The 25,334-nt window shown below is 41.5% G+C and overlaps 2 protein-coding genes across 4 annotated transcripts in view; both read left to right on the top strand.

Moving 5' to 3' along the window:
• Window positions 1-553: 553 nt before the first annotated feature.
• Window positions 554-21,451, top strand: hycc1 (hyccin PI4KA lipid kinase complex subunit 1). 3 transcript variants are annotated; one of them, XM_023412169.2, is made up of 12 exons: window positions 554-710; window positions 8,456-8,537; window positions 10,175-10,276; window positions 10,588-10,767; window positions 11,627-11,707; window positions 11,795-11,910; window positions 12,690-12,785; window positions 13,624-13,740; window positions 13,945-14,032; window positions 15,958-16,120; window positions 17,400-17,743; window positions 19,157-19,296. In XM_023412169.2, exons 2-11 carry the CDS (start codon window positions 8,487-8,489, stop codon window positions 17,696-17,698), a joined length of 1,293 nt encoding a protein of 430 aa, XP_023267937.1. In that variant the 5' UTR covers window positions 554-710; window positions 8,456-8,486; the 3' UTR covers window positions 17,699-17,743; window positions 19,157-19,296. The 3 variants fall into 3 exon arrangements, with proteins under 3 accessions (XP_023267937.1, XP_023267935.1, XP_023267936.1); XM_023412167.1 differs by lacking the exon at window positions 17,400-17,743 and having other exon boundaries at window positions 19,157-21,451; XM_023412168.2 differs by lacking the exons at window positions 554-710; window positions 17,400-17,743 and adding an exon at window positions 3,480-3,500 and having other exon boundaries at window positions 19,157-21,451.
• Window positions 21,452-22,502: 1,051 nt separating this feature from the next.
• tomm7 (translocase of outer mitochondrial membrane 7 homolog (yeast)) overlaps window positions 22,503-25,334 on the top strand; it is a 4,145-nt gene continuing 1,313 nt past the window's right edge. The window contains exons 1-2 of the mRNA XM_023412102.2: window positions 22,503-22,658; window positions 24,049-24,097. Coding sequence (XP_023267870.1) covers window positions 22,556-22,658; window positions 24,049-24,097 — 152 coding nt within the window. The 5' untranslated portion in view covers window positions 22,503-22,555. The remainder of the gene's footprint in view (window positions 22,659-24,048; window positions 24,098-25,334) is intronic.

The raw sequence follows: 25,334 nt of genomic DNA, 5'->3' as shown, positions 1-25,334 counted from the left end.
CATAATGAAAAGGTTCTGTAAATATAACAAGTAAATGAAATTATTTTTTACATATTTAATACAGACACCCTAACTATATGTCTTTGATGATTTTGACTGATTCAGTGTTAGTGTGATAGAATTATTAAAATTAAAATTTATATTTAACCACTTTCATGATTAAAATGTGAATATGTTGTATTTTTAATCAAACGAATCAAAGGTAAATTACAAGACTAAACATCATTAAACTGTAATTCATATGCTGAAGTATATTCTTACGATGCTATAATATTCAATGAATGAATGAATGAATGAATGAAATAAATGAATGAATAAATAAATAAATAACTTATTTATATGATTCATTGTCAGTATTTATGGTAGATCACTCTGCTATCAAAGAGCAATGACTGACAGCGACAACCTACCGTGATCGTGGAAATTATTAACATGCAGCCTAGACTCTAATTTGATTGGTTACTGCAGTTGGGGGGTGCGGCAGTTAGATTACATGCCGCTCCCTCATTGGCTCAGGCGTTCAGTTACTCCGGGCAAACCGTGTCCCCCTCGTCTAAGGTAGTCTGAGTGGAGAAAGTAATGAAGATGGAAGGAGCCGATGTTGTTGAATTATTGAGGAGATTTATAGAGTAGAGAACTAATAGCTCTTTACGCATCTTGTCGGAAGCACAGAGGACAGCGATACCAGGATATTGACAGATAGCATGCCAGTAAGTAAACTAACTTCCCCAGTTTACTTGGTGTCGCGCCTTAGCCGCGCTAGCTAACTAGCTAATATGTAAGCAACCGTAGTGACAGCTCGAAGTCATTCAGCAAGCCGAGACAGAGAGTGTGACGGCAGAGGATAAATTTACAGCCTCTGGCTGATACTGGTTAACAAATACATTGGAAATAACCAGGATGGCAGGGAAAGCTAATGTTTGTCATTGAGCTACCAGTGCATTCAGACAGAATTTCACGTTGTTTAACTGGAAACTGTGTTACCAGTTGTCAGGGTGGTAAACTAGCTGATTAGCAGTGCTCAAGGACAGGTATAGTAATTAGTTAAATGAGCTAGATACCATAACGTAAAACATCAGTCGAGATGAAAAGGCTGTCCAACACGTTAAGTTAACGATGTTTTCATAGCAACCATTTTGCTGCTGTAGAAGACTAATCTAAAGACTTTGTACTCGACTTTAACTGGTGTGTGTGTGTGTGTGTGTGTGTGTGTGTGTGTGTGTGTGTGTGTGTGTGTGTGTGTGTGTGAGAGAGTGTGTGTATATATATATATCTGTGTTGTCTGTGAGGACTTTGGTAAGATACTTGTAAAGATCCTCAGGTGATATTCCTCTGTGCATGTGTGTGTCAGTCAGTTTGGCAGTCACTGCAGACTGGTATTTTAGATAATGCGTTGTTAGGATTTTTGTAAATGCTATCATGTGATGCAGCTTTCCTCCTATTTGAGGGGTTTCCTGTATGAGGGGGACAGTGTGAAGCTTTGCCGCAGAGCCCCATGGCAGCCCTGCTGTATGACATGAACTCCCTCACTACTGCACATGCTGTCAGAACTTGAAAAACATTTGTTTTACACTCTGTGTCCTTCACAAAGGCTGCGCTCCTGGTGGTGTGCTAGTTGTTGTTTAAATAAGCTCTTACTTGTGGCTTGATTCATTGGTTGTCGTTTGCTTTACATATCCATGCTTGCCTTTGTCATAAGGGAGGTTTTCCCCTTAGCAATAGATGTGTTTGTTGTGTGAGTGATCCTGTACTGTTAAAGTGGTGTCATTCGGGTGTGGATGTGTGTGAGTGCACGCGTAAAAAGTATGCGCAGGCTTGTTAATGTGCGGCGTCTGTGGCTGCTAGTGTCTCAGACCTCTTAATGCTTTTTGACGGGGAAGCCCGGCAGGTCATGGAGCAGGAAGATCACACTGCCTCTGCTGTCATCCAGCATCATAGCTGGAGTCGCCCATGCCTACAGTTTCATGAGCAATTTGAGCAGTGAAAACTGTTTCAATCCCTGCCTCTCTAATTTTTCACCTGCATATGCAAGCAGAGTACAGGTGAAATACAGATGTTAACTTCAAAGCCAAAGTATATTCTTGTAGACTTAGATACCAGTAGATGTAGCATACTTTTACTTCTATGAAAAAAAAGACAGCAAGCTAATTATTTGCTCCAAAAGTGGTATTTGAATGTGAAATTCTAAGGCTGAATATTGATAAATTATGAGAAAGCTATTTAACCGTGACAACAAAAGTTGCTTGCTGTGATAGAGAGAGAAAAGGGGAAGAGAGAATGTTAAAATTGAAAAATTAGTGATATTAATCATTGGTCTCTTCAAGCTCATTTGCTGCAGGAAGATAAGGGAGTTGGATTGGTGAGAGGAGGGACGAAGATGCATCACTGGCTTAGAGGCAACAGAGAAGAGAGCGTAGGCTGCTATAAGAGGATTCCTCCCTGTCAGATCTCTCTATCTGTCTCCCTCAGCAGCAAAAACCACACACACAAACCAGACTCTGTCATGTCTGCTTAGCTCCAGGCAGCCCTCCTGTTTGTGTGTAAAAGAGAAAGAAAGCAGAAGAAAAGCAGAACCCCCCCCCCCCCCCCAAAAGCTATAAGCAACCTGCTTATTGAAGAAGACCTGAGGGGAGAGCAAGGTGGGAGGCAATGATGCAACAGGGTTAACCACAGGCCAAGCTAGTCCAAATAAAGAAGATGGCAACAGACAGCGTGAAAAAGATTTGATGTAAACTGAAGAGAGATGTCAAACAAAATGCTAAAGTCTTAGGAATGGACCAGCAGTGTAAATGGCTCTTAGCAGGGCTGGTGAAGCTGTGAGCTCTGGGCATGTTAGAGGCTCTGCCCTTTATGACCACAATTATATAACCAGACTCCACCGTGGACACCCCACAGCTCCTCAAAATAGTTCCCTAACGGCTTTTGCCTCTATTCAAGCTGAAATGAGTGTGTGTAGTCACAGGTTGAGCTTGTTGACTGGCCCTAGGTTGGAGATTCAGGGTGAAGGCAAGTTTCTATAGTTCCTGATTCTGACATTGGTCAGCATGGTTTAACAGTTATTAGTGGTTTGGGTGTGTCTAGAAAAGTTGAGTCAGCTGTGGAAACATGAGCTAGTTTAGGTTCATTACAGCTCGGCTTATGTGATCTATTTCACAACTCCCCGTCTCCGTATAGCTTTCATTCCTTGAGGGATTAGTAATCAGCCTAACCAGTAGTTTGTGTGGCTTGCACCCTGTATCACAGGAAAAAGCAGCTGGGGCAGCTCTGTTGCTCTCAAAACCACCCACTTCATCTATCTCTCTGCTTTCTTTCTTCCCTCCATTCAGACCTTCATTGTTATTGGCCCACTCACTTCCTGAAAAAAGAGAAGGCTCCAAAGCATGTGTGTAATAGGAAATGAGGTAATCAGCAGGGAGGGATGCATGCGTTTGTGGGTGTCCCCCTGATTCATTCTCACTTGGGCTAGCTTCAATTCTCTCTCTACCAGATTTCCCCGACAGGTATGTTCTCATTTCACCACGGAGCACCGGAGGACACTCTGAGTGTTGATAGTGCCGGTTGCCTGTAGTTTTTGTAATAATCCATGTTAAGACATTGGTGTTGTATTGTGTGTTTGCCTCAGGTGTTAACTCTGGTAACTCTGTCAGGACATGCAAGCACACTTACAGCAAGGATTAGGAATGTAAACTCAAATGAGACCTGTTTGTGTTGGAAGAAGTCTTCAGAAGCTCATTTAGACTGCCCTGTGTGTGTGTGTGTGTGTGTGTGTGTGTGTGTGTGTGTGTGTGTGTGTGTGTGTGTGTGTGTGTGTGTGTGTGTTTGTGTTTGTGTTTGTGTTTGTGTGTGTGTGTGTGTGTGAGTGTGAGGGAGAGAATTTAAAGCAGAGGCGTGGATGTAAATTCATAAGGAACGAACTGTCAACTTTAGCTAGCTCACAGGAACAAGTTTTGTCAAATGAGACATTGAATAAACACACTTGGGCGCACACACAACCACACACACACACACACACACACACACACACACACACAGAGACACACACTTGTGCAATGTATGACACATCTTATGTTGCGTCATTCCATCAAGTTGTTAGTTCCATCAGAGCTTTGCATTGGTGAACAACCCAGGGTGCCACAGGCAGGTTACCGAAACACATTGGTTAGACCTATTTCTTGTTAAGATCAGAGAGGGGAGTGTTTATTGTGTGTTTCTCTGAGACTGGGAGGTTGCCAGGGGCAGCGCAGGTAGAAACATAATGAACTCTCCTTATTTATCGACTCTATGGTCTCTCTCTTCTTGAGTTATCCATCCCTTGGGTTGTCATACATTCCTTTTATCCCTCACCTCTGTACACGTCCATTTATCTCGGCCTCTATTCATTTAGCCATTGATCTCTGCTCTATTCATCCTCCTGCTCTCTCTGCCTCTCCCTCTCCTACATTTGTCATGAACTTCTTCATCACTTCCCTGGGTTGTTACTTGTGCCTGTCAAGCCTGCTCAGCCACTTATCCTTAAAACTGGTTTATCCGTGTGTGTGTTTGTGTTGGTCAATGTGGTTGAGCTGCACAGAAGAAGCTCACCAGCACAAGCTCTGGCTTGTATCGATTTCTGTCATGATCTGTGAGTCTGTAGTGACATAGAGATGGCTAACAAATAACATAATTACACTCCCAGGAGAATTAGTTTTCTATTTCCTCCACTATTTGCTTTTGTCTGTCTGCAGTGTGTCAACAGAGCCTAGAAATTCTCAAGACAGAGCATTATGTGCTTTTTGTTCCACTTTCTCTTGGAATGCTGTTTCAGATTGAATCATCTCCATTTTCATGGACAAGTAGCTCCAATTATGGGAATTATGTGTGTTCATCTTAGCTAACATCATCTCACAAAAAGCATTTCATTCAACAGGAAATTTATCAGCAAGTATTTTGGTATGATATTTTCTTCTTTCTTCTAAACTGCAGATAAAAACAACACACAAAAGTTGTGTTTACATTCAGTGTTACTCACCAAAACGCATTGTGTGAACCCTCAAGGTCTGACAAATGTGATGAAAGCATTTCCTTCCTCATTACACATTTTGACACAAAACTTTTTTTTTTTTTTTTAACATTTTGAAACCTATATTGTTTACACCCATGTTTGTTTGCTGGCAGTCTTCATCACTGCCGTTTTTGGCGCATTGCTCTGTTACCACAGCGTGTTGCCACCACCTGTAGATCAGTGGGACAGTGTGAAACCATTGGCAGAGATGTGTATTGCGTCACCCAAATGTGCATGCAAGTGCTTCCTTGTGCCTGTCTACAACAAAAGCAAACAGGGACCTACTGCTCTATAGGGTTACTAGTGGTCAAAAACTCTACAGTAAATAATGTGATGTAAATAATCGATAGCTACAAGCCTACACAGTATGATATTATCTTGCTAATTAGATTAGTAGAAAAAGATTTTCATTTTGTTCAACACATACATAACTGGTGAAAATAACTTAATGGTACATGGTGAAGGCAAGAGATAGAATAGACCACCATGACTGACGCTCCTGTCCAGTCAATGACAGCATGAAATGTTGACTTATTTACCTTTTTTTATTGTGTACAAATCTTAAATGCTGACTTTTGAATCTTAATATTTTTGCACCCTCTACGTGTATCTACCAAAATGATTTTAATAATACAAATAATTTACACTAACTTTGTACCCAAGTGTCCAACCGTTTCTGCTGCTTTTGTGTCACTGCAATTTCTTTCTTGCTTGCTGCTGAGGTAGAAGGCAAATATATCACATGAGTAGGTGGCGTGGCAGGCGGCTGCTGATTTTGGTCTTCAGGTATCTTTTTCTGGATACAGATGATGCAGATGATACAGATGTCTTACCCCAGATGCCAGTGTGGACAGAGTGGATGGGTTGAAAGTGACTCTGTAGGAGGAGAATCTATTCCTCTTACAAGACTGACTCATCCACATTCTAATCACAGCCTTTATTTTATTTTTATGTATTCAGTGAGCATGCCATTCAAACGCACATGCTGGCTTTAGACAATGCTGTCCTCCTTGTTTTCTTCACCAGCATGACCTCCACAAAGGACTAATTTCTCTAAATGGAAGCTATTCTGCTTTATAATCCTTCCCCATTTCATGAGTCACTGGCTCCCCTCCCCCCCTTGTCATTTCTGTCATTGGTACAGTCCATAAATAGACACCTGGCTACCATGGAGAGACCAAGCACCAGAATCATACAAAATATAATAAAAGCATTTGGATGTGTGAAAAGACAGATTAGGTGGCAGGGAAGATGGGGAGAGAAAATGATGTTGTGTGGGAGGATGAGCAGAGGGACAGAAGAGGCTAAGCAGGGACAGGGAAGACAAAAAACAACCAGAAACATATACATACATTATGCATACATAAATAGAGTAAATCTTGAGTATATACAGTTTGCATGCCATCGGGTTAGAGGGTATTTGTTTGAGTTCACTTCCAGAACATGTTTGAAATATTTTCTTTCACAGGCAGCCTGTTCATCAGCTGAAAATCTAATACTTTTTAAGGTGTGTGTGTGTGTGTGTGTGTGTGTGTGTGTGTGTGTGTGTGTGTGTGTGTGTGTGTACACGTGTCCCACCAAGTGACATGCTGGAAGTGGAAGAGTTTTGAAAGGTGAAATTAAGCTATCTTCAGCCCAAATCTAAGCACATGTTGTGTGCACATAGAAGGACTTCTTCCTCTTTCTCTTTTTTTATTTTATTTCTCAACTTCTGTTACCAGACATACCAAACATGGACTCTTTTTCTGCATTCAACTGCCAATTCAGTCTTGTACTTGCAGTTTCAGAATGCAGACACGACAGAGCACAGACATGGCATACTCCGCAGTGAAAGCAGAAGGCTAGTCGAAAACAGATAATTAATCAGACATGCAAAGAGACGGTGTCGTCCTCCTCCTCCTCAGAAAGCATACTATAGGTCTCTGGTCAGTCTGCTGCATTGTCTTAGCCGTCCATGGTGTCAGTCACAATGCAGAGTTTGTTTAGGTGATGTCAGTACGTGGGAAGTCTTAGACTGAAACTACAGGTTATTTTAATTATCATTCAATCTGTAGATTGTTTATTAATTTATTATTTATTTATTCTATAGAATACCAAAGTGAAAGAAGGCCATAACAATTTCCCAGAGCCCAAGGTGACATCTACAATTTGCTTGTAAAGTCTTAATGTCCAAACATAAGGTGTAAAATGACATGAAACAAGATAAAAAACCTTAAAATTGTTACATTTGAGAAGCTGGAACCAGAGAATATTTTTAGCGACTCTAGTCAGTCTAGGAATGGCAATGTTCTGTCCGATGAACAGGCAGTTGACCACTTTGGACCAAACTGAAATAACAACAACTAAAAATAATACAACTATTGTTTGGATAGCTATGAAGATTTGTAGAGATATTTATAGTCCCCTGAGGATAAATCGTAATGACTGGTGATCCCCTGACTTTCCATCTAGCGCCACCAGCAGATATTGGTGAGGACAGTGTGGTTTTCTTCACAATAAGCATTTAACAACCTCTCAGAGCAGCTAGTGGGGCTGTAGACTAAGTCTTGTTGCTTCATAAACAACTAAATCTATTAGTTGTTCATTTCATCACAAGGGATGATTAATTGATTGGGTATGTGCATTGTTTCTTGGTTACATGATTGATTATTCATAACAGACAAGAAGATAGGGTAACATTGGAGGTTCACTGGAAAAGAGGCTACATGCATACAAGTGGAGTGTCTAGATAAGGGAAAGACAGGAGCCAGGATGCAGACAATATAAGTGCTGGGATGATGGGATGGGACAACCAAAATAACAAGCAGGGATGGAGGAAGCAGAGAATTCATTTCACCATGAGTAAATGTAAGCTAAAGCAGTTAAGAGCCTGTTTTTCTGTCTGTCTCCATTTAAAGACGTCTGAACTGTACAGCCTGTTCAACAAGCATCTAAATCTTGCTGTGCCACAGTTTTTTTTTGTTTTTTTTTCTCATCAGTGCTTCGACAGTGAAGCCAGCCAGGATTCTCTGTGTGGGTGATTTTCGATATGCCAGCCTGAGTTGAGAATAGGTTAGGTACTTGCTGCAGAGGTGTGTGTCTAGAGAGGAATGAGAGGGAAACGGGAGGAGAGAAGGGGGAAGGAGAGACTTGTGCTTCTTTGTGGAGTATTGACGCCTGGAGCGTGTACATTCACTGTGCACCACTGCCATGGCATTGTTTGCCACTTCTAATAGAAGATTTTTATCAGGATACAAAACAATAGAAGGCTAGCAAACATGAAAAGAGCCTTGTTCAAGCTGTAATTGCTTTTTCGTGTGTGTGTGGTGTGTGAGAGAGAGAGAGAGAGGCAGAGAGAGAAATTGCTCTATATATTTGTTATGTGTCAATAATTATGACGACTGTGTGTTTATACAGTATGTTTTTCTCTCTTAGGTAGAGGTGACTCCACTGCAGATGAGGGAACATGTTGGCTATGGACCAAGGAGTGGTGGAGGAATGGCTGTCAGAATTTAAGGTACCGCTTTACTGTATGTGTGTATGTGTTTATGTGCATGGGTGCAAAAAAACATTGTTAAAAAGCACGCACCCACGATCAGTGTGCAGTACAATCTCTGCTGCTGCATTTTGGCAGAATGTCCTCCACACATGTAAACAAACAGTCTCTGAAGTGCTTTATTCCCAGAAAATCGCACGCTCCTACTCAAACATGAGCACTCAATGATACTTGACTGCTACCAAAGCCCGGGCTTGGTGAGGTGTAATGAAAGAGCAGATGAGATTTTCCTGTGTGAACATATGATGACCCATCTGTCATCCACTCTCAGTGAAGTTGACCTCTAAATGCAACCAGATCAATGTGACTAGCGGCTTCTTTAGTCTAGAGTTGTTCCAATATTGATACCAGTATCGGAAATGCCTTCGATGCTGCCTAAAATACTGGATCGAATGGGCGAGTATGCAAGTCTATGCACCGACCCAATACCATGTAATGTATTGATAAACTTTATAGTTTCACACCCAAATAAAACAGCAGTTTCCCCAGAAATCATTTCTTCGCCGCTCTGAAACAGTAGCCTACGCAGGAAGTTGTGCTGTGCAGCCACTCGCAGCTACTGTTGGAGAGCAGCGAAGAAGAATTGATTTCTGGTAAATGGCTCAGCGTTGGCTGAGGTCATTAATGTGTGGACCGAAGTCTGGGTCCAGACCCAGTTGCTGTCCTATCCGGACCTAACGCCTATAAATGATTGAAAATTATTACATTTTCATGGACTGTTTCTGTTTTAACTTGTGCAGCTTTTCTAGCCTTTAAGGCAGTGGTCACGTGATGCTACTTAGCCAATCATTGCATCAGTGAGTGCCACACACAAACACACACATACACACACACACACACACACACACACACACACAAACACACACACGCACAGTGAGATGAGACGCGAGACAGCCGGAGAAATAAGTCTGAGAACCTCAGCATATGACAGTTTGCAGTAGTAGGCTACAACAGTTTAAATTCTTTTTACACATGTTGTCAAGTATGAAAAGACGCAAAATCAACACTGTAAGCAGATTACTTGATTCTATAAGCAAATGTTTAAAACAGCATTTGTATAAGAATGATTCTGTCCCAAGCTTTTGATCCATATAAGCATTTGATCACTGTAACTGTGATCACCACAAGCGGTTTCCACTGTAAAAAGAGAGATTTTATGGCATTCATGTATTTGCTCAGTATGTTTTACAAAGGGCTTAAGCTGAGCCATGCCTTACAACAATGACATCAATAGTATCACATTCATACAGGTTTAGTAGTACGCTATTAAGTTGTTTTCTCATTGGTATTGGATTGGTATTCTGTAAGGGAAAAAATGAGATCGGAACATCTTTACTTTAGACGTTATCATTCTGTCTCTTTGATGTATTGTTACACTGCTTACTCTCGTTGATGTAATATTAGGCAGATTTATTGCCTTAAAATGATATCTGTGTATCCTGGACTTCATAAGTGCCAAGCTTGAACAGATCACATTTAGGCAAATATTTGGCTATTCCATAGTCCCCTCTCAAATGACCATGCTGTGTTATTCTTAGAGTACTGGTTGGCCTTAGGTCAGTACTGTATCAAACTTCAACTGTTTGTGTGTTTTTCAGACCCTCCCTGACAGTGCTGTATCCAACTATGCCGCCTCACTGAAAGACAAAGGTGCTCTGGTCCCAGCCCTCTACAAGGTCATCCGAGAGAACTACAGCGACGTATGTACACACACTGTAATACATTTGTTCATGTAAGCAGACCACACAACACTTTTGAACAACACTTTTAGTATTTTGTCATGTTTCCAGGCCCATGACTGTTTTATACACATAATTATACACACTCCTGATTATCTTATGTTGTTTTTGTCTTACTGTCCTTTTGGTTTATTGATCTGTCTGACTGTCAAACGCATTGTGAATCCCATCCTTACATTATTGAGGAACCATAATTGCCAAATACAAAATTTGATACAGTTGCAGTTGTTGCCTGTGTGTGCATGATTTTTTGGGTTATCTGTTCTCCCCAGTTGCTGGAGCCAGTGTGTCACCAGTTGTTTGAATTTTACCGGAGCGGTGAGCCGCAGCTGCAGCGTTTCACGCTACAGTTCCTGCCAGAGCTCCTGTGGAGCCTCTTGTCTGTCAGCGCAGCCAGAGACCCCCACACCTCCGGCTGCATCGAGGCCCTGCTGCTGGGCATTTACAACCTGGTAGGTGGGAGGATGAAGGTGATTGTGTGTGTATGTGCCTGCATGCGTGTGCGTTAGATTTTCAATACCACATTCTTATGTAACAGCTGATCCTTTTTTATTTATTATCAGTAAAAGAGAGCTGCTGTTAATAACAATAAAACTCTTCCAGTGTGATGAGTGCAAAATAAGGAAAAACACAAAGAAAAAAGTCCTTGATCCAAGTGGGTGTAATCATGCAGTTTCAGAGACTGGGGACTTAACACAACTAAACTGGGATCTGTGTTATTTGTTTTAAACGACATCTTGATGCCCTCTCTGCCTTGCTATACAGCTATGCTTGGGGAGGGACAGAATTTCAATGCACATATACAATATGGATGGGTTGCTTCTTGCAAATGCCATTAAACTTCCCACAGAGAGTTGCCAGCGCTAGTAATTATTAAAGTGTGTTGAGTTCTGTTTTCATCCATTGTGGCTGTGGATGATCTATTTATCAGCAAAGTGCAGTGTCCCCTATCTTCCTCTCTGAATAGCAGAATAGGTCAGCTGTCACTCAACACACTGCTGCCTCCCATTAATCTTTTTGACGTTAACATGTCCACAGGGGACACCAAAACCCTGGAGATTGTGCGTGCATTTTCACACAATGTATGCACAAACACACACACACACACACACACACACACCAGCAGAATGAGTGGGGAAACGCATGCCCTGAGGTCCACACACAGATGCCCACGCATAACAGATGAGTGTGCTTGAAGAGATAAGCAAACACTCTTCAGAGGTTTATGGCACACACAGGAAAAAAAAGCTTTTGTTTTTTCTTGCCTACAGAAACATTTTTTCTTTGTCTTCCTGTCTTTTTCTTTCACAGGAAATAGTTGATAAAGATGGACAAAGTAAAGTGTTATCTTTTACAGTCCCTTCCCTCTCCAAACCATCAGTGTACCATGAGGTGAGAAACACACACAAGTGCACACAGATCTTTTAATTTGCTTTTGTAGAAATGTTCAATGTAAAAATGTCATCCTCTCACCTCCAGCCTTCAACCATCGGCTCCCTGGCCCTCACAGAAGGGGCTCTAGCCAATCACGGGCTGAGCAGGGTGGTGTACAGCGGGCCACACCTGCAGAGAGAGACCTTCACAGCACAGAACAGGTAGAAAGGCTCGATGGGCGCACTTGTTTAAAGTCTCCAGGCCGGGCGGGGATTTGTCAGCAGGGAGGAGATTGTGCTCGTTTTAAAATGGGCAGGCTGTCAGTCTGCCTGCTTAGAATTGGCAGTAAATGCCAGCCAGCCACCAAAATAGAAACACACGAAAGAGGATGCGCAATCTGACAAAGAAGCACTGACAAGTTTACTTGCCTGATGTGTTAAAAGAAAAAGGTTATTGACTATTGACGTATTTATGAACTTTTGAACGTCTTATCCTCAGACTGTGGTGATGGTGAGTTTAGCTGCTGCCAATTATTTTATGCATGGTGTGTTTGCTTCAGTGGTGGCCTGCGGCAGCTGTCTTTGTATTGTTGCATTTGAAGTTTTTAGATGTCTGTTAGGGTTTCTTAAATTACTGTAATGAGGCTGTACTGCAGCCAGACTCTGAAGGTCGAAGGTTAAACGCCCTCAACTTTTTTTTCAGTCCTATTTTCTTACACCATTTCAGACTGACTGGCTAGATAATTAAAAATAGGTGACGAATGTTTTATTTTTAGCTTGAAGAATTTTTATGTGACAAAACAAGTCTGGCTGCTTTTTTAAGATCATGCAGAGATAATGTCTCAGTTTCCTTTTTTGGACTGTTTGTATCGACACTGTGGATGGAAGCATAATTGTGTCTGTAAAAGTCTGCTGTATAATGTTATAGGCTTTGGTTTGTCATGTTGTGATGTGGTTGGATGAGAGACATGCTATTTTAAGTGTGTGTTTATGTTGTTGAGATTTGAGGTGCTGACCTTCCTGCTGCTGTGCTACAATGCTGCTCTCAGCTACATGACCTCCACCTCCCTCCAGTCCCTCTGCCAACTCAGCTCCAGGTAAAACACAAACACAAATGCACAGACATCGCACCATATCTCAACCTACAGTAGCAACCCATGGGTCACCTTGTTATGAGGCCTTGAGGAATTAATACGCACACACACACACACACACACACACACACTTCATACTTTGTGACCTTTTTGTCACTTTCTTCATTGCTGATATTTTTAAGTACACTTCTTACAAACACACACACACACACACACACAGAGTTTTGCAAGCTCTTGCTTATCTGATCCTCTTATAGACTTTGCTGCCAGCGAGAGCCAAGATACCGCTATTTGGCAAAGAGCTGTGATGTACACACATCCAAGCTCAACCCAGTGATTTTGGTATTCTGCCAACTGCAGCTGAGCATTGGGCTGATAAGCACAGAGCGAAAGAGAAGTCATCAGTTTTGATTTCCCCTCGACAGTTTGCTGTGTATCAGCTGTGTACAGTGTATTTAGAAACTCCTGCAGCTTCAACAGGTGCCACCTCAGTTTTAGTTGATTCCTCTTTGTTGCAACTTGTATGAGACCATTTGAAAATAATTAACCATCTACTGTTTATGCTCCAATGTTATTCAATACTTTTAAGTGTTATTGGTAGTAGATCATGAATAAATCATTATATAGAATTCATTGTATGCAGTATGTGCGTGCGTGCATGCATGTTTATAATCAGCCATTAATTGTTAATTGTTGAGTTTTATATCTGCTTGCCACAGAGAAGTAAATTGCCTTAATGGAAGTGCCGCCAAGCTGCTCAGTGGAGTCGTTTCCCAGCTTGAAGTTTCCCTACTTCACTGATACAAACTTCCCTGTTGGGTTTTTATTGATTGTCCTCCAGGGTGTGTATATGCGGTTACCCACGACAACAGATGCGACGCTACAAAGGCATTAGCACGCGGCTGACAGTCACGTCAGAGTTCCTGGTTCAGCTCATCACGGGCATACACTACGCCTTGTGAGTGTTCACACATGGCTGCACACACAGCCAGACCAACGCAGCACAGCCTCACTGTTTCAACTTTTCATTTGTCATGTCTTACATTTCTACAAGTCTCTGTAATGCCACAACTTTTCTAACACACTCTTCATTTTGAGTCTCAAAAAGGATTAATCTGCTGTCTCAACCAATATCTACCATTGTGTATGTGCCTGTGTGAAGGTGTAATGGGGAAGTTGAACTGGGATCGAAAGCACTGGATGACGTTCTGTATCGAGCCCAGCTAGAGCTGTTCCCTGAGGCTCTACTGGTGGGTACAATGATATTTTCTGCTACTATCACATCTCCCTCTACTCTGTGTCTGTGTGTCTGTGTGTCTGTGTGTCTGTGTGTGTGTGTGTGTGTGTGTGTGTGTGTGTGTGTGTGTGTGTGTGTGTGTGTGTCTCTCTCTCTCTCTCTCTCTCTGAGTGTCTGAGAGAGCATGTGATTTAGACGCACATGCTGGCTTGTGGTTTTGATTCATACACGGCACACTATGCTGTATTGTGTTGGTCTGTGTGTGTGTGTGTGTGTCAGAGACTGCAAGCAGAGTGTAATCCCACTAGATTATTTACATGCTTTCCTCTCTGCTCCGTTAAGCTTTAATCCTTGAGGTCCAGGGAGTAGGGGATTGAACCTGAGGTCACAGTATTACTACACAAGTCAAGGTGTACTCTTCTACAACAATCAAAACACACAATATTAAGAATGGTGTTGAGTTTAAAAAATATTTTTAAAATAAAGAAACAGCTTTGTGGATAAATGCCATCAACACACACACTCAACTGTGGAAGGGTTCACATATCAAATACGTCCAGTGCGTGTTTGCGCGTTTGCTTGCTGCAGTGGAATGCACCAGGTGGCTGCTAGCTTAGCATAACTTGGTGACGTCTCCCTCATGAGACCAATGTGTTGCAGGCACACAGACAAAAGACATGTTGTGTGGTGATTATGATGCTGTCTACCTCATGTTACCTACTCAGCTGTTACATGATCATTAGCGCAAGTGCTGCTTGAGAATTTCCAGTGAGAGCAGAGGTTATTATATCAGGACTTGTGAAATAGTGTTATATAGAGTTAAGTACAAAGCCTCGTTTGTTTTATCTTATTTCACTAGTCTGTGTAACTCAGTCAGTTTGTGCTAAGCTTTTAGTTTGATCCCTCGGCATAAATCTGGTAGAAATGGGATTATTGATCAGGTGTCATTGGTTCAGTCACATGATCTGAACTTCATTCTGACTTAGTGGTATCAGTAATGCTAATTTTACAGACACTGTGAACTGCGCCAGTGCTTCTACACTTGGATCTATTTTTGCGCTTTTTTGCAACAGAGATGCTATTTTTCTGTAGTTTTACTTGCTACACAGTACTACTATGTTTTCACTGATGCAAATGCCCAGCAGGCAAAACTATAAAAAGACACTTTGTAAGCAAGAGTTTTGGTAATGAGCAGTCAACTGCATAAAACAGCCTTTCTTCTGTGTTTGTCTAAGGTTATGTCATATATCTAAAACTAGAGCTCCACAATGAATCGAAAATCAAAATTGCAATATGGCCGAGTGCAATATTCAAATTGCAGGAGGTGCATTTTTTTAATTTTTTTTGATAAAGATAAACTGTGTCACAACACACCAAAAATAAGCATTGTGGTGCTACACAGATGCCCCGGACTGCAAATCATATTCTCCAGATATAAGGGAAAATGCGTCTTTGGTATAAGTCCCAACAAAAATCACATCATCATCATTTTTATACTCCTGACAGTGAAAATGAAATGTAAAAATTACCATTCCAACTGAAATCGTGACTCCTATTATGATTGCAATATCTTCCAAAATATTTTTTGCATATTGTTCAACCCTATCTAAAACTGATTCTTCCTTATTCTTTTTCTTCAGTTTTGAAAAATAAAAAAATTTAAATATAATGTCACAACTTGTAGAGTGGCTACTATTCTTCAAATGACCTGAATCGATACAGAAGAGTGTGTTGGAATTGTGACAATGTCTCGTTGTGAACCTAATAAAAATACATAGTAATTTCATTTGAGTTTGTGTTTGCAAGCAACAAAGAATGAAATAATTTGGGCTGGTTGCTAACCTTTGAGTGGGCTAGTTCAGCTTCTCACTGGTGGAGGGCTGTTGTTCTCCAAAATGTTGTAATTAACATTTTTTTTCTGCTTCCCATTGCCCTCAGGTGGGTAATGCCATCAAGTCGTCACTGCACGGCGCAGCACTGAAGAGTAACAACAAGGAGGGTGCACGAAGTATCCAGGTGGAGATCACACCCACCTCCTCCAGGATCTCCCGAAATGCTGTCACCTCCCTCTCTATCAGGGGACACCGCTGGAAGAGACACGGTGAGACGCATACGCAGGGAAAAAAAGCGAGATGTAGGGACATATCTATCAGATGTCAAGTCGCTGGAACATATGAGCTCTCACACACACATTTCACATGTTTCTGTAATCATTTTGCAATCACATTTTTGTGAGGTAATAAAAAAACTAAAAGTTTGTTTGAAGAACAAATCCATGCCAAAAGGAGAGAGCATGAGGTTTAGATCAACTCATTTCACCATATCATTTCACTGTCCTACAGTCACTGTGTACAAGTGTTGTCATCTTTCAGCTCCCAAGCCCATAGATCGCATTTCCTCAGCTTGCTAGCCAGTGCTGTCCATCTTCTTAGAATCTTTTCATTCAAAACCATGATTTCCTTTCTGATCTGTTAGGATTTATCCAACTTGATGGCAATACAGAGTCAGGTGAACATTCACAGTTTGAGAGTGCTCAGAGAGATGCAGAGAGATGCAGCCAGACAAAGAGAGAGACAGCGCAGCACATGAGCCTAATTTGACAGATAGGAGAAGACAGGAAACCAGGGAGCAGGTAGTGTATTCATAGTATTATATCGATGAGTTGCAGTGTGCAGTATACACTTTTAATATGTTGTGTTTTATGTAGTTTCTTATCTGTGCCAAAGAAAATATATAATATTTAGATAACCATAGAACAAAGGAAATTTCGCCATCACTGACTCTAAGAAACACACAATAAAAGACAGTCTGTATGTGGTTTAGGAATAAGAGAGCCGCTCTCTTTTCCTAGAGTACAGATGAGGCAGGTAAATTACAGCCTTCAGCTAGTTTAATGAGTGGGTTCCATCTCAAGCCTAATTACCCTTTTTCATCTCATGGATCCTGCTCATTGATGCTCTTATCAGAGCTGCTTGTTTATGCATAGAGCTTTTGTTATGAGCAGATGATGTAGGAAAACACTATTAAATATTAATTCACGTGTCACGGTCAGCGGTGACCTGTATGAAATGTGATTCCATTCAAATACTGTGGTCATATTCATCTCCATATAGCATGTATTTTGACCATGTGTTATGTTCTGATCAATATGATTTTTGTCTTTTTATTTTTCTGCCATTACATTGATTACCTCTGTGTGTCCTGTGTTACTGTGGTCATGTGTGCCTGTGCACATGGCCGTCTTTTTGTTTGTCACGTACGTGTGCATGATGTGTGTTTGTCTTGTCCGTGTGTGTGTGTGTGTGTGTGTGTGTGTGTGTGTACATATATATATGTCTGTGTATTGTCCCATTACCCCCCACATGCTCCCACACCACCAGAGTCCCAGGAGGTGAGTGTAGACAGTGAGGCTGCGCTGGGGGGCGTGGCTATCCCCGAGATCAGTGTGACAGGCGTGAGCGGCGAGCGAATGCCCAACGGAGACTCCCTAAGGCCACGCTCTGACGGTCGCACCCAGCCCGATGGCGACATGTTGGGCACCACCTCTGAGGTCAGCCTGGACCCCCGAGGTCATGACTCCGGCACGCGGGGTCAGGAGGTCAGGAGGCAGAAGTCTGTGAGGCGAATGGTGGAGAATGAGGGTTCTGGGTCGGCCTCCACAGGGAGGAGCCAGTACTAAGGTCCTGCCCCTCCTTCCCCCTGCCCCTCTCCCGGGGTAACCTAGGTAACCGTTTGTGGGGGGCGTGCTCTGAAAAGCTGCATGATGACTTCCCCTTTTACCTTTTTGCACTGGGCTCCACCACCCTCTTTTCGCCTAATTGCACTATTCCTCTCATCTGTCTATCCTGATGTCATTCATTCATTTACTCTCTCCTTTGTGGCTAAAGCTTCCTCATGAAGACCTCCTGCTGAGATTCCTTAAAATCAAATTCATTATTTACGATCTAACTGGATAGCAGATCAATATCCTAATAAAAATGCATAATAATGAAATGTGCTTGGCTTAATCACATAATAAAAAATGATGTGATGTGTTTATGTTGAGCAAAATTAAGTGGCTCCTATTTAAAGCAGAACATCAGTTAAACAAAGACCATAAACAGGTATAGGTATAAAAATAGGTTTATGACAGCACTGGTAACAGAAAGGCCTAATGACCTTGAATCAGAAAGACCAGATATCTCTATTAGCAGTAGCTACTCTTCCAATGTTGTTTAGAGATCTAACTCCTGGGTTTTTACTGGAGGGATCAGTAAGCTTTATGTCTCTTACAGCACACCTCGGTACGCCTCGACACGTTACTCCTGGGTTGCACCTGGAGACAGATTACTTCCTTCTGACCGGTAGCTAGGAGCTGAGGAAAGATATGCAGGTCTTTGAATTATCTGAAGCAGAAGCTTGTCACAATGTTACATATGGACTTGAATCGGGCATCTCCCAATGTTGTTCTGAACAGGCTGAATCTGACCATAAAAATGGTGATGATAAAAGAACCTGCATATCAGTCTGTTTACCAGCTGTTTACTGGTGTTCTGTTACAGTGATAGATCAAATCAGAAGTGTGTATTTGTGTGTGGTTGGCTACTCGGATGGGTGTGGATACATGCCTTGAAGAAAGCAGAAAAGCTGTTAATGCGTGTGCGTGTCTTCAGAGTTAGTAAAGAGAAATGTATTTAAGGTGTACTTATCTGTGCCTTTGTTTGCCTTCCTTTACCTTCCCTTTGTGATCTTTCCTAGGCTTATGCTCTTAGACACTGTCCACTCCTGCCTTTGGGAACAAAACATGCATTCCTCTGCCACTGATTATTGTCTCACAGGTGCTGCTGGTTATCCTAACATGTGTGCTGTACTGGAAGTTACAGTGGCAAGATCTTGCTGAGGTTAAAGTGTGAAGGCGCCACCTGCTGGACAGTGACAGAGCTCCTCTGTCATCCAGCCAAACTTTCATGCAAAGAATACAGAATATATCCTTTTTAAACCATGTATTCTTAATAATTAAAATAAATAAATAAATAATAATAATTTGAATGGATCAGGTGGGCTGGATGACAGATGAGATGGTTGTATTTTTACTAACTTCTGTTTTTCATTTCATTGCTTGTTTTTCTCTCCATCCGTCCGTCTGTCTGTCTCACAGACGCAGTGGATCTGGGTTCCCCGGATGAGCTGATGGATATTTCGGAGGTGGATGAAGGGGTGTGGCCAGGCGGGGTGGGGCCTGACATGACCCCACCCACCATCACTATCAGCAACAGCGTCACCACGTTGAACCTGGGGGCCAAGGCCATGAAGAAGTGTCGGCTCGGCGGGCGCACCAGCAAGGACAAGGAGGCGGGCCTGCTAACAACAGGCCGGGCTGCCAGTGAAAACACAGAGCTGTCTGTCAAGCGACTGACGCTCACCTCCAGCCAATCAGTGCCCAAGGCAGGAGCTCTCACCAGCCTGACGCGCACCGCCAGCGCTGTCTTCTCCCGTTCCTTCGAGCAGGTGGCCAGCGGCAACGCCCCTCCCTCCAGCAACCACAATGCCTCCGAGGCTGGTCGCTACTCATGCAGCCTGCAGGAGGAAGGGCTGGGGTACTTGAGTCCCACGCCAAACCACACGCAGCGGTCTCCCAGCATCAGCGTGCACCTTGGCTCTGACCTTTGAACCCTCTGTGACTCCTGATTACCTGAACCCTCGCCTCGGACCCTGTACCTGTGACCTGGAACTCCAAGCCATGCCAACTGCAAAAGAACCACAAAGACATGAACAAACACTCCCACTGTTTCCTCTGTAACTCCATTTTAACGTCTTTGATTCTGTGTGGTGTAAACCAGCCTGCGGTCCTGCTCCATTCAGATATCCAGAGCACCATCACCGTCGACTCCTCTGGGCCTGATGGAGGCAGGATGTCTCCAGCTTCACTGATTTTTAGTCGTGCACTGTTGCCGTGAAGTCGTGCCAGGACAAAACTGCACTCCCTTGCAGAGCAGCCTGTTGTAAAATGGGTGCACTTAAAACTCTCATTACTAAAAACTGTGTGGAAAAGTATTTGGAAAGTATTTTCATTGGCATTTGTTGCCCTGCATGGCTTGCCCATACATCCATCCTGACCTTGCCCAGGTTTGTCAGAGGGCAGATGTTGAGTATGTGTGAGCATGCTTGAGTGTGTGTACTGTATATGTGTATGTACAATTGTTTTTAGAATAAAGGCTGCTGATTGATACAATGAACAAGGTATGATTCTCCTAGCTGAAACAAGTGTTTCTACTACTTTTTTAAAAATAATACATCCCTTCCCATAGCAGTACAAATTTCTCCTATTCAGTGTTTTCCATCTTTTGGGAAGATCACCTAAACTCCCTCTGTACACACTTCTTTTTTTGTCATCAGTTACAGCTATGCTTCTTAAAAGAAAGTCCACATTCTTCCCATAAAACATCAGGAAAAACGACCACAAAATAATCAAGCCAGTGTGATAAGAATCAGTTCTTTATGTTTACATTTGCACAGTATTGTAATCATGATGGAGAAGCAATATTTGTGTCCTTCCCGCTCGCTCCTCTAGCACCTTCCTGAATTGCTGTGTATTTAATGGCAAAAATAAAAATCCAACTTCTCACAAATGACAAGGATGATTTTGATTTTGGGGACAATGGGTATGTGTGATTTAAGTATTGAATTTTGCACTTGAAGGACAAGTGAGCTGTGTTTTCAACTTTGGTATTTTCTTATGATGAACAGAGAGAGATTTGACTCTCAACTGTGGTGTTTTCCTGTGAGAGAGGGGGAGAGATAGATGCTTTGTTGCTCTGTACAGATTTCCATGTCTCTTGCACCTAACCACAATCCAAAAATTCTAATAAAACCACATGGACTTGCTGTCAACCTACATGCAGGAATATAAAATAGTACAATACCTCTGAGTAAAGTTTTGTTAACTAAAAGTGTAAATGAACCTATTCCTGTGCGTTCTGCAGTGGGACAGCATTTGGGGCAACAAGGCATCCCCCCCCTCCCCTTCAGATCCACCCACCATTCCAGCTGTTTGTAGTACTTTGGTGATGTGTTTCCTGTGCCCCTCCTTGTTGTTCACCACATCATCATGTCACAAGACATGCTGATATTCTTGTACCAAAAAAATAAAATTTAAAATAAATAAATCTCCACCCATCTGCTACATTCGGTGTCCTAAATCAAGTGTTCATGCTGCCCCACCCTCAAGCAAAAGTGTATTCTGTTGTCCGTGTACTAGAGCTGTCGAGTGTCCATGGCTTGATGGGACAATAACAATCATCGTGTTTCTGTATGTGGGTTTACAGAATGTGAATGGGTAAGCTCTTGTTGTACATCATACTGTTGTACTAAAGTTGATTTATATTGGCCTTTTATTTGTCTGAAGATAACTCAACTGCTACAACTTCTGGGAATAAAGTGTTTCTATATTTCACTTGTGTGCTCGGTTATATTTTTCTGTGTCTGCCAGGGAGCATCACCAAACACCTCAAAACATGAATTTCAGGCACTTATGTAAGATATATATAGATTTTTTACATATGTAGACCTTGTAAGCATATTCATTTTTACCCTGACACATGCCATATGCTAGAGATGACATGTAAATTACTTTGTGGTAATTTTATTAAACACATTTCATTTAGGAATATGGCCCATGTGAGCATAATATAACTGCACTAAAACAGGTAACTACATGCCTGCATTTTGACACTCAGGTCAGGAAACAATGCAGAACACACCTTAGTTATTATTGAATGTCAATGGTTCAGATTTTGCAACATTATTGACACATTTTCAGGGGTTGAAGAAATATTCAGATCCTATACTAAAGTAAAAAGAGCAACACTGCAATGCAAATATATTCAACTACAAGTAAAATGACTTCATTCAAAAATATACTGGAGAAAATTTACAGATGTTTTGGCAGCAAAATTGTGTGTCAAAAATTAAACTCCACATTACGCAGATTGTCTCCCTTCAGAGTGTACGGTATATACAGTAGTATCTTGTATTATTATCTCTTTGTTAACATCATGTTAATGTTATAGCTGGTCCAGGTGGAGCTCATTTGAACTATTTCATATACATTCATATACATACTCTTCTATAAAAATATATAGTTTATCATCATTTATAGTCATATTTTAGGAGTGGATCTACATGAATGTAAAAATATTCATGTATTTTTAAAAGCAAGTATTCCGGTACTCTAACTCAAGATTGATTGAACAACTTTCACTTGTATTGGAGTAATATTTGACCAGGTGTATCACTGTTTCTTTTCCCTTGTACAAACACTGTACTAGTTAATCCAATGTGATCCAATCTGAGATTTGTCATAATGATTTCCTCCCTTTTGTGCCTTCCTTTATAGTTCTCTTACTTACTAGTTTATTATAAGTTCTCCCTTGCAGCTACGCGTCTTTCCACAAGATGGCGACCTATGACAGAACAGGTAGCAGCTGGTTACCGGTTTCTTCTACGTCACTTCCTCCTTCTCCTCGTCCTTGGCATCCTCGGTGGTCAGGATAAACACATGGCAAAAATGAGCAAAGAGACCAAACAGCGGCTGCAGCAGCTTTTCCAGTGCGGCCAGTTTGTCATCCGATGGGGGTTTATCCCAACCGTGCTGTATCTCGGTCAGTATCCGAACATAAGCAGGGTGGGAGGGGGATACTGCGAGAAGACTTGCCTCGCTAACGTTAGCCAGTTAGCTTAGATTATTACCATTCTGCCGCTATACCCGGCTTTTATATGAAAAAAAAAGAAGGTTTCTAGTATCAATTTTGCTTTATTGGGTTTACTTGAATTGGTTCTACAGCATTTAGGTGTAACGTTTATGGCTCCCAAGTGGTAGTAGACTGTTAACTACCTCCACCCCCAAATCCTGTAGAAGTAATGTAGTGCATGATGATGGTGACTAGGTGTAATCTTTTTTGAATGATCTCTTCTATGTCGGAATGAGGACTGTGTAACTTTCCATCGCCTTTGAACAAAAATATGTTGAAAGCTGTTGACCTTGAAGTACTAAAGCAATAAGTCCTGGATAGCTGATCTCAAAGTGGTCCTCTTGAAAGTCTAAGACAAGCCTGTGCATATGTATTTCACAGCATTTGTATGTATTGGGTACTAAAAATGCAGGTTGTGGTTTGGAGTAAAGATGGGGAAGTTGAAACTGTGGAGTTGCCGATTGTGAGTGAAATTTGTCTGACTTCAGCATATTGGAAAGACCATCAGTGATGTCATACTTTCACCCTTCTCATTTAACTTTCCTTTGCCATTTCTCTCTTGCTCATTTACCTTTAAGGTAAATTTTTCTTGTATTGAGCATGTGTTGCTCTTGTGTTAACGCCATCGAATAATGCTGCATGTTTAATGCAGTCATAATATAAAAGTCAATTATACAGTATTTCTTGCAGAGTATGATTGAAATGATGTCGCAACAACTTGCCAGTTAAATAAGTATTTTATCCACTTTAAAAACATTATCATCATTTATCATAAAATGCCACAATTTTGTAGGTTTCAGCTTTTCTAATGTAATGATTTGAACATTTTTACTATCACCAGCATTAAAGGGAACGCCGTTGGGTCTTTTAGTTGTCTGCCCAATGCCACGGTCTCTGAAAGATAGGTGATTGGCATTTTCCCTTATTTCCGTGCGTTTCCCTTATGTCTTTTTCTTAAGAATCTGTTGCAGCATGCTTGACTGCATTTGTGACCTATGGATGACGCTTTCTGCGTGCATGTGTGTCCGGTGGAGACTGTGACTCAGATGCTCTGCTCAGTACATTTCAGCTATAATTACTCCCTATTTACCGCACCCTGTTCCCCAAATACTGGGTCTACAGGTTGGATGTCAGAGCACTTTGACGCAATTATGCTGTTTAATCAGACTGAACTGTTTTGCTGGGGAAAACTATCATTTGGATGGACTAGATTCTGTTTTCCCTGTTTTTCATTTCTGGGTCCTTGTCTTAAATGTAAACCAACAATCTTTCAATTCTTCTTTATGGTTTTCATTTCCAGGTTTCAAACGTGGAGCAGATCCAGGAATGCCTGAACCCACAGTCCTAAGGTAAGGACAGACTGGTGTGAGATTTGTGCTTCCTGTCCAATCATGTATTTGATTCAACAAGCAGCACACAGAATGGTGTGAAATGCGACACTAATGAGTTTATCTTTAATCGTGGAATGGCAGGGCTAACTGTCGTTTCAAGTCATTTTAATTACTAACGGCAAAGTGAAATCCCTAGTTGTGCACGTTGTGGCCTGTGTATTAATATTGTGGTGATAGTGGCAAAAACAAAAAACCTAATTATTTTGTGTGAGGGGATGATTTTAGTCAAATTGCGGTCGTTATTTTCAATAATTTGGGACTGAAAATAATTCTTCTGCATATTTAGTACTCATCAAGATGTTGCTATTTTATGACTTTATTACAGTCTAGTAACTGCTGGGTTAAAAATAACCCAATATGGGTTATTGAAGACTTGGAGCTCGAAGGTTACAACCAGCTCCAGGGATATAAAGAATCAACATCCAATTTTTAAAACGTGAAGACCTGCTGAGAGAAAATCTATGTTAGCAAAAAGGTCAACCATTTTCTCCCTCATGGCCATATGAATTATCTTAGCCAAGAACTTAGGGTTCCAGTTTTCACTTAATCTTCCAGAAGACTCCAGATTTAATATTGAGAAATCTGAGTACATGAGAAAGATGCAGAAGAAGTAAGACACTAACAATAATCGATAGTCAGACTTATTCTGTGAGATGTAAGTTCAAAATTCAAACTAAAGAAATGGTGTGCTCATCTCCAGTGTCTTCAGAGTATGATGGGTGCTGACCCAAAAGGTGCGGAAATTGCAAGAAAGTTGTCAGCACTTGAAGATTTAATATCCTAATCCACAGTAGCTGAACAAAATGAACACGTTTCAGCTTTCTTTAGTGCGGAAAAAAGCTTAGAGTTGGGGAAAAAAAATGCATTAGGAAATAACAAAAGCAGCAGAAACCCTGAAATTAAGAGTTGATAATGATAATGGTTAACATTAGGATTCCGTGTCCTGAATCTACCCTAACCCTGAAAAGCTCAAACAAGCTCCTCAGTGTGATGTTGTCTTCCTAAATATGATTGTATAGGTGTATGAGGTGGTAGTATTTTGATTTGTGTTGTGTGTCATATTCAAGAGAGATTCACACCTGGGCGCTGACCCCAAGATGGGGGGAGTCCAGCTTCACACACGTTGACAGTCAGATAGCAAGACATTAATACAGAAACAGCTTTGGCTGTGCATGTTATGATAAAGTCCCCCCCC

The sequence above is a fragment of the Seriola lalandi genome, unplaced genomic scaffold (assembly GCF_002814215.2).
Source record: "Seriola lalandi dorsalis isolate HSWRI2012SDOR001 ecotype SW California unplaced genomic scaffold, Sedor1 jcf7180002054476, whole genome shotgun sequence".
Classification (NCBI taxonomy): domain Eukaryota; kingdom Metazoa; phylum Chordata; class Actinopteri; order Carangiformes; family Carangidae; genus Seriola; species Seriola lalandi.
The sequence above is the reverse complement of the archived record's forward strand: the minus strand, read 5'-3'. Positions and strand labels throughout refer to the sequence as shown.

Bases quoted from the DNA above. Each gene is read 5' to 3' on its own strand.
- hycc1 (XM_023412167.1), top strand. From the start codon at position 8,487: ATGTTGGCTATGGACCAAGGAGTGGTGGAGGAATGGCTGTCAGAATTT. The intron at 14,033-15,957 runs GTGGGTACAATG...CATTGCCCTCAG, and splicing joins TGTTCCCTGAGGCTCTACTG to GTGGGTAATGCCATCAAGTC. The intron at 16,121-19,156 runs GTGAGACGCATA...TCTGTCTCACAG, and splicing joins ACACCGCTGGAAGAGACACG to ACGCAGTGGATCTGGGTTCC.